The sequence below is a fragment of the Copadichromis virginalis genome, linkage group LG14 (assembly GCF_057382275.1).
Source record: "Copadichromis virginalis isolate Kocher_CV1m ecotype Utaka linkage group LG14, C_Virginalis_male_GT1.1, whole genome shotgun sequence".
NCBI classification, from domain to species: Eukaryota; Metazoa; Chordata; class Actinopteri; order Cichliformes; family Cichlidae; genus Copadichromis; species Copadichromis virginalis.
Window position 1 is genome coordinate 13,799,748 of NC_140631.1, and position 9,549 is coordinate 13,809,296.

At 42.2% G+C, this 9,549-nt stretch overlaps 1 protein-coding gene and 1 long non-coding RNA gene across 2 annotated transcripts; both read left to right on the forward strand.

Moving 5' to 3' along the window:
• The first annotated feature begins 1,677 nt into the window (after positions 1–1,677).
• Positions 1,678–2,983, forward strand: LOC146693602 (uncharacterized). Its single transcript, XR_014923824.1, has 2 exons — positions 1,678–1,737; positions 2,192–2,983. It is a non-coding gene; the product is annotated as an uncharacterized LOC146693602 (long non-coding RNA).
• Positions 2,984–3,286: 303 nt separating this feature from the next.
• LOC146693603 (uncharacterized) lies at positions 3,287–8,711 on the forward strand. Its single transcript, XM_085478585.1, has one exon. The coding sequence runs from the start codon at positions 3,437–3,439 to the stop codon at positions 8,075–8,077; it is 4,641 nt and encodes a 1,546-aa protein (XP_085334711.1). The 5' UTR covers positions 3,287–3,436; the 3' UTR covers positions 8,078–8,711.
• Positions 8,712–9,549: the final 838 nt, after the last annotated feature.

Below are 9,549 nucleotides of genomic sequence, written 5' to 3' on the forward strand. Positions count from 1 at the left end.
TTGAGGTCATCCTTCTTTCTGTCAGTCTGCCCAAAACATCAACGGTATCGGTGAAGACAGAAGACAGTGTTTTGTGCGACACATGGAATAGATGACAAAGATGCTGGACTGGAAGATCAAGTCTCAGACGCATTAGTGTGAGTAAGAGCATTTGGAAACCTGTCAGTTTCTTCGATATTGGCAGGAAATCTTTGACAGTGTTGAAGAGGGACATTAAGACTGCATAACAATATAGTCCAGTGTAATATCTTACTTTTTCGGTATCGTCCTTTAAGAAAGTTTCATTCAGCTCTGTCTTTTGCAACTGTGCTCGAAGCAGTCTGTTCTCCTCCAACAGCCGGTTTATTTCTGCTCTGCCCTGTTGACTGCACACACAGTCCTTCGTCTGCCCTTCAGCTTCCGTGACGCTGTCACTCCCATCACCACTGGATTTGTTACATCCATTTCATATGCTGGTTTGCCTGCAATAATGCCAAATCAAAAGCTATTCAGTCGACATGACGTGGTTCTGCAGCATCACACATTAGCATGTTTTATCTCATTATCTATGACCGCAGCGCATTGAAAAAACCCCCACTAAAAGCCTTTTAGTTTGGTCCTTTTACAGCATCCTGCCATGCGATTACATTTGTTCCTGACCACCGAGAACACTCACGTTAACTTTTATCGAGTGGAAAAAAAGTTAGCGTGTTTATATTATGCTAACATAGCTGTGTCGCTAGCGGTCACGTAGCACATCATTATATACCAGCTAGCCCAAGTTCAGTAACCCTACAAATGTCACTGCTGTTTAGTTTTCTGTCTTCATTTATGTTGGAAGTGATAAGAAAGCTGTACGTTTTAATTTGTTTCCAAAACCCCGCAGTCAGGACATGCTATATTGTATTTAGATAGAAGCTAGCGAGCTAACTTGCTGCTAACTTCTAACTCATATGTCATAAATTCCATTGTCATGGATGCCTGGATGTTTAACTCAGTTGTTACACCTGGTAGAGCAGAACGCTGATAATTTTATTAAAGATGAAAGACTTAAGACAGTGTTTTAACTCTCAGTAATGCCACAGTGATCATTTGATATATGGACCTGCAGCAGAGTTTAGGCCCAGACACGGCTAGTGACGTCAGACTCAACAATCGGATAGTGATATGAATTACTTTAGAACTCACCGGAGAGAAAATGCCGCGAGCAAACCAACAAAAAGCTGGGGATTGCACGGAACTCGATATCCGCTCGTCTCACCGCTGCAATCCATGCCTGGCGTCTTTGTTTGGTGGATACATGGGATCCCTCACGTTGCCGCCAGGATGGAAAACGATGAAAAGATTAATCCAGTTTCTTGCCTTCACGATCGTGAGCTTTAACGTTGCAACCGACTACACAACACGTACCATAGCTGAAGCTGTATCCTTTGTCTGGCCTACTGTGATGGCGGCAGGGGGCGTGGCCCGCCTCATGTAACGTCACGCTCCAAAGCCCTGTGACGTTTCTGTGTTCTGTGACGTTGTCCCAAAGACGTTGTCCACCTCTGTTGGAGGGAGTAATGTGGGTGACTGTGTAGTGTAGTTGGTGTAATAGTTTTCGACTCCACACAGTCACTGCTTTGCTGTGCTTCTGCAGCGTATCCAGTAATGGTGACAAATCCTCCAGCGTTGCAATAGGAAGCTGCTCTTAAGCGCAGAAAGAATTGTTTCCAGGGATTTCTATTTGTATCCAGCTTGGCGTGCAGGATCCTTTGTGTAATCTATGCTTACATATGTATTTTACACACAGACAATGTGAAAAATACAACACATTGCTATGGATTGATGCTGAAAGTGCTAATTGCACTAAAAAATTTAGCTGAAAAAATAACACCAACTAAATAGATAAGCATGTCTGTTAACAAAAAAACCCAAACGCTTTACCCAACTGGGGTTTTTCAACTACCTCAGGGACAAAGCTTTACCAAAATCTTCCAACTCAGACCCTGTGACAAGGTCTGTGAAAACCACGTTTTTATGCCTGAAATTCTACAGTACTACACTCCCACCAGATGAGCTCATGCAGCCTGTCACGAACCGGGACATACAACCATGACAAAACAGGAGATGCACACACAATTTATTGTGTTATTAATTTAGATCAACTGTGCTAATATAGTATACCAAAATGAAAACAATAACTCAAATTTCTCATGTACACTTTCTACAGAGGCACCATCGAGAGCATCCTGTCGAGCTGCATCACTGTGTGGTTTGGAGCCTGCAATGCGTCCTGTCATAGAACCCTCCAACGCATAGTGAGAGCTGCAGAGAGGATCATTGGTGTCTCTCTCCCCTCCCTCCAGGACATTTACAGCACCCGTCTCACTAAAAAAGCCCTTTGCATAGCGGCTGATCCCACGCACCCAATGCAAAGCTTCTTCAAGCTGCTGCCGTCAGGGAGGAGACTGCGGAGTCTCCAGGCCAGGACCAGCAGACTGAAGGACAGCTTCATCCATCAGGCTGTCAGGAAGCTTAACTCCCTCCCGATTCTGCCCCCTCTCCCCTCCTCTCCTCCATGGTCTCACTGAACTCTGTCACATACACACACACACACTCTCTGACTCACTCACTGGCCTGCACCAGTTACCAGTCACTTTGTGGAGCATTGGACTGCCATTACCTCATAAGACTTTGTTGTTATACTATCTCTAACCGTATATTACTAGATCTCCATTTGCACTATTTGCCTATTTGCACTACTCTGCCTGGTTTACACTCAATGTCATTTACCCTTACCTGAATATTGTATATTGTATATTGCATAGCTTTCTTGTTAAATTGTATTGTATTTATTTAAATTTTTACTTTTTAATTATTTTATTTGCATTTTTTAATCACTCTCTTATATTTAAATGTTCATTTGCTATTTCATCTAGGGTTTGAGAGTAACGAAATTTCTATTCTCTGTATGTCCTGTACATGTGGCAGAATTGACAAATAAAGTTGACTTTGACTTTGAGATATTTGAGGTTGTGCTGAAAATAATGGTGCCAAATAAGGCAAGAAAAACATATTTTAAAGGTGAAATATAGAGGTAAAATCAAAAATAGTCAAGAACGGCCAATTATACCCTGGACCACAGAGGGTTAAATTTGAAAACGGTTTTAAAAAAAAACATCCCCATTCTAAAATGTCATGTGACAATCTGATTCATGAAGAGTGATGATGTCACAAGGACATGTGATGATGTCACAAGGACATGTGATGATGTCACAAGCACATGCCTTTGAGCCTTTGAAGTTTTTCTATAAATAGGGGTCAGGAGCAGCAAGTTTTAGTCAGTTTGTTCGCAGCCTTCAAACGTTCGACCAGAGCTATATTTGAAAGTATTTGTAAACCTCTTCAGAGTCACTGAAATTTTTTTTAAACGTTCTCACCAATTCACTGAGCAAACAAACACATTTCAGTCAAGATGACTTTCACCTCAAATCATCTTGAAATATGTAAAGGGACCCTTTTGGGAGGTCACTACAAGGTCGAGGGTTTCCTTGAAGAAGGGGGCTTTGGTATTGTAACCAAATGTTGCAATACAAAAACCAACAAAGTCGTTGCTATTAAAGTCAACAAGAGCGACCCTGAAATTCTGCAACAGGCGAAAATGGAAATTTACATACTGGAGAAGCTGCGAGGCTTGGATGCAGATAGATGCAACATTGTTAAATGGAACGACTTTTTCATCGACGGTGACCGCATCTGCTTAAATTTTGAACTCCTCGATGAAAGCCTGTGGCAGTACATGCGGTACCGGAGGAACCGGGTTCTCCCAGTAACAGAAATCAGGCCAGTGTTATTTCAGCTCGCAAATGCCCTGTCCCACCTGGGTTCTTTGGGAATAGTGCATGCTGACCTCAAACCTGGAAACATAATGGTTGTGGACCGCTATGAGTGTCCAATCAAAGTCAAACTTACAGACTTTGGTTTTGCATGTCCCGCATCTACAGTGATTCCTGGTGACTGTGTGGGGACGGTTGGTTATAAAGCACCTGAGGTTATGATTGGTAGTCTATTTAATGAAGCAATAGACATGTGGTCCCTGGGGCTGGTAGCTGTGGAGCTTGCTACTGGGTATCCTTTCTACCCTGGGAGAAATGATTATGATGTTTTGAAATTCATCATACAGACCCAGGGACAGCCACCAGATCATGTTTTAGACTCTGGCTTTTACACTGATAACTATTTCATAAAAGACAACTACAACGGACAACACTGGACATTTAAGACCGAAAGACAATTTCAAGATGAGACAGGTTGTCAGTCCAAGGACACTCGATGCATAAAACTTAAGTGCCTCGATGACCTTGAACAACTACTGAAGATAAGGGGGTGTTGGGAAAAAATCCAAAATGTATTTGTCAGCCTAATCAAAGAGATGTTAGCATTGGATCCAAACCAGCGCATAACACCCTCGGAGGTTCTCCACCACCCCTTTTTCAATCCTGGCCTCTCTAAGAGTTCTCCCTGCACTGACATGAGTAGCACAGGGGGACAAAACCTTGTGGTCTCTCAGCAGCCTTCTAGTTGCAAAAGAGAAGAATCACAGAAAATCAGCTGCAGTTCCCAAACCTCAGAAGAATTTTCTCAACAAGAATACGTCAACGCATCAGCCAACACATCCTCCTCTATAGATGATCTTGAAATATCTAAAGGGACCTTTTTGGGAGGTCACTACGAGGTCGAGGGTTTCCTTGGAGAAGGGGGCTTTGGTATTGTAACCAAATGTTGCAATACAAAAACCAACGAATTTGTTGCTATCAAAGTCAACAAAAATAACCCTGAAATTCTGCAACAGGCAAAAATGGAAATTCTCATCCTGGAGCAGCTGCGAGGCTTGGATGCAGATAGATGCAACATTGTTCAATGGAACGACTTTTTCATCGACGGTGACCGCATTTGCTTAAATTTTGAACTCCTTGACCAAAGCCTGTGGGACTACATAGAGGACCCGGAAAACCAGGGTCTCCCCATAAGCGAAATCAGGCCAATTTTACATCAACTCACAAATGCCCTGTCCCACCTGGGTTCTGTGGGAATAGTGCATGCTGACCTCAAACCTGGAAACATAATGGTTGTGGACCGCTATGAGTGTCCCATCAAAGTCAAACTTATAGACTTTGGCATTGCATGTCCCGCATCTACAGTGATTCCTGGTGACTGTGTGGGGACGGTTGGTTATAAAGCACCTGAGGTTATGATTGGTAGTCTATTTAATGAAGCAATAGACATGTGGTCCCTGGGGCTGGTAGCTGTGGAGCTTGCTACTGGGTATCCTTTCTACCCTGGGAGAAATGATTATGATGTTTTGAAATTCATCATACAGACCCAGGGACAGCCACCAGATCATGTTTTAGACTCTGGCTTTTACACTGATAACTATTTCATAAAAGACAACTACAACGGACAACACTGGACATTTAAGACCGAAAGACAATTTCAAGATGAAACAGATTATCAGTCCAACGACACTCGATCCATAAAACTTAAGTGCCTCGATGACCTTGGACTAATGCTGAGTATAATGTGGGGCTGGGAAAAAATCCAAACTGTATTTGTCAGCCTAATCAAAGAGATGTTAGCATTGGATCCAAACCAGCGCATAACACCCTCGGAGGTTCTCCACCACCCCTTTTTCAATCCTGGCCTCTCTAAGAGTTCTCCCTGCACTGACATGAGTAGCACAGGGGGACAAAACCTTGTGGTCTCTCAGCAGCCTTCTAGTTGCAAAAGAGAAGAATCACAGAAAATCAGCTGCAGTTCCCAATACTCAGAAGAATTTTCTCAACAAGAATACGTCAACGCATCAGCCAACACATCCTCCTCTATAGATGATCTTGAAATATCTAAAGGGACCCTTTTGGGAGGTCACTACGAGGTCGAGGGTTTCCTTGGAGAAGGGGGCTTTGGTATTGTAACCAAATGTTGCAATACAAAAACCAACAAAGTTGTTGCTATTAAAGTCAACAAAAATAACCCTAAAATTCTCCAACAGGCAAAAATGGAAATTCTCATCCTGGAGCAGCTGCGAGGCTTGGATGCAGATAGATGCAACATTGTTCAATGGAACGACTTTTTCATCGACGGTGACCGCATCTGCTTAAATTTTGAACTCCTTGACCAAAGCCTGTGGGACTACATAGAGGACCCGGAAAACCAGGGTCTCCCCATAAGCGAAATCAGGCCAATTTTACATCAACTCACAAATGCCCTGTCCCACCTGGGTTCTTTGGGAATAGTGCATGCTGACCTCAAACCTGGAAACATAATGGTTGTGGACCGCTATGAGTGTCCCATCAAAGTCAAACTTATAGACTTTGGCATTGCATGTCCCGCATCTACAGTGATTCCTGGTGACTGTGTGGGGACGGTTGGTTATAAAGCACCTGAGGTTATGATTGGTAGTCTATTTAATGAAGCAATAGACATGTGGTCCCTGGGGCTGGTAGCTGTGGAGCTTGCTACTGGGTATCCTTTCTACCCTGGGAGAAATGATTATGATGTTTTGAAATTCATCATACAGACCCAGGGACAGCCACCAGATCATGTTTTAGACTCTGGCTTTTACACTGATAACTATTTCATAAAAGACAACTACAACGGACAACACTGGACATTTAAGACCGAAAGACAATTTCAAGATGAAACAGATTATCAGTCCAACGACACTCGATCCATAAAACTTAAGTGCCTCGATGACCTTGGACTAATGCTGAGTATAATGTGGGGCTGGGAAAAAATCCAAACTGTATTTGTCAGCCTAATCAAAGAGATGTTAGCATTGGATCCAAACCAGCGCATAACACCCTCGGAGGTTCTCCACCACCCCTTTTTCAGTCCTGGCCTCTCTAAGAGTTCTCCCTGCACTGACATGAGTAGCACAGGGGGACAAAACCTTGTGGTCTCTCAGCAGCCTTCTAGTTGCAAAAGAGAAGAATCACAGAAAATCAGCTGCAGTTCCCAATACTCAGAAGAATTTTCTCAACAAGAATACGTCAACGCATCAGCCAACACATCCTCCTCTATAGATGATCTTGAAATATCTAAAGGGACCCTTTTGGGAGGTCACTACGAGGTCGAGGGTTTCCTTGGAGAAGGGGGCTTTGGTATTGTAACCAAATGTTGCAATACAAAAACCAACAAAGTTGTTGCTATTAAAGTCAACAAAAATAACCCTAAAATTCTCCAACAGGCAAAAATGGAAATTCTCATCCTGGAGCAGCTGCGAGGCTTGGATGCAGATAGATGCAACATTGTTCAATGGAACGACTTTTTCATCGACGGTGACCGCATCTGCTTAAATTTTGAACTCCTTGACCAAAGCCTGTGGGACTACATAGAGGACCCGGAAAACCAGGGTCTCCCCATAAGCGAAATCAGGCCAATTTTACATCAACTCACAAATGCCCTGTCCCACCTGGGTTCTGTGGGAATAGTGCATGCTGACCTCAAACCTGGAAACATAATGGTTGTGGACCGCTATGAGTGTCCCATCAAAGTCAAACTTATAGACTTTGGCATTGCATGTCCCGCATCTACAGTGATTCCTGGTGACTGTGTGGGGACGGTTGGTTATAAAGCACCTGAGGTTATGATTGGTAGTCTATTTAATGAAGCAATAGACATGTGGTCCCTGGGGCTGGTAGCTGTGGAGCTTGCTACTGGGTATCCTTTCTACCCTGGGAGAAATGATTATGATGTTTTGAAATTCATCATACAGACCCAGGGACAGCCACCAGATCATGTTTTAGACTCTGGCTTTTACACTGATAACTATTTCATAAAAGACAACTACAACGGACAACGCTGGACATTTAAGACCGAAAAACAATTTCAAGATGAAACAGATTATCAGTCCAACGACACTCGATCCATAACACTTAAGTGCCTCGATGACCTTGGACCAATGCTGAGTATAATGTGGGGCAAGGAAAAAATCCAAACTGTATTTGTCAGCCTAATCAAAGAGATGTTAGCATTGGATCCAAACCAGCGCATAACACCCTCGGAGGTTCTCCACCACCCCTTTTTCAGTCCTGGCCTCTCTAAGAGTTCTCCCTGACATGAGTAGCAAACGGGGACCAAACCTTGTGGTCTCTCAGCAGCCTTCAAAACAGAAAGATCATAGAGAATCAATCTCCAGCATTGCTTCAACCACGGACAAAAATGACAAAAACACAAACAGGGATTGTAAAAAGCCATTAACAGCAGATTACATTGCAAGAATTAATTAAGCTGCTCCAATAATGATCACTTTGGCTTTTTTGTCTTTTTTAATTTTCACTCCCCCCACCCCAACCAGTCGCGACAGATGGCTGTCCCTTTAAGAGCCTGGTTCTGTCGAAGGTTTCTTCCTTTTAGAAGGGAGTTTTTCCTTCCCACTGTCGCTCATTGCTTGCTCATAGGGAATCACTTGATTGTTGAGGTGGCCAAAACTCTAGGGGAACTAGCAATTCTTGTGAAAATTGAAAAGGGAAAAAAAGCCTAAAAACATAAAAACAACTGATGAATATGTTCTTGAACTAAGGCACAATTTTGCTTAAAATCCATTAAGTAATCTCTGTGTCAAGTTCTTACCAATATTCAAAGCGGAGCAGCGGACAACTTACCATTACATCAGTCCTTCAATCAGACATAATTTGATCCAAATTGGAAATAAACTGGATGTTTATTAAATAAACCAGCTTTAAGCATCATCTAATTGTTGTTTGTAACTCTTTTTAAATATAGTGCTAACCTTTAGCCTCCTAGTAGACATACATGTTTTATAAATGGGAAAATCCTCTTTTCTTTAGAAAAGTTAAGCTCTGACCTTGAAGTCAAGGTCCCTGAGATTTAAACCTTACAGAGATTTTTAGTAAATGCTACCATGGTATTAATTTAAAAATTCTACATTGTCTCGTTCTTGAGTTATTGCATTCACAAACTTGGGTGTCCACAGCGCCCCGCCATATACCAGACTCAAAAGATTATGAGGTAGGTGTTTTGTTTTTGTTTGTTTGTTTTTTAAGTTTTTTCATAAAGATTACAACATAAAAATAACACAATTGGGAATATTATTGTCATTTTTGAAAACACTATTTTGATGTTATCTAATGCAGTGCAAAAAATAAATAACTAAATTGATAACTGGCACTGAGTCTTCTGTGTGCACACATTCTGCATCAACACACAGGGAGACACTGAGACTTCAGAAATTTTTCACTGTGTTTGTCTATACAGCCACAACTTTCAGATTTTTCACAAACAAGCAGCATGGATTTTGTCCTCATCATTTCAGCTAGAAGTACTTTATAAGGGGGTCTTTCAAGTGAACATTGAACAGGTACAGGTGCTTGAAATCCTTGAAAATGCTCGTTCAGGAGTTAGGCCTTTTTCATACAATCCCCCCATTTTCAAAGGCTCAAATTGGATTGAACAAGCAAGTTTTTTTGTTAATAATTGACCGTTTGGAGTGTAGAACTCATAGATATCAAATGTTGTTTCCTCCCTTGCGAGGCCTTTACTGTATCTGCCTTCAGTTCTGGTTGCTTT

Coding starts and splice junctions, on each gene's coding strand:
- LOC146693603 (XM_085478585.1), top strand. CDS start 3,437: ATGACTTTCACCTCAAATCATCTTGAAATATGTAAAGGGACCCTTTTG.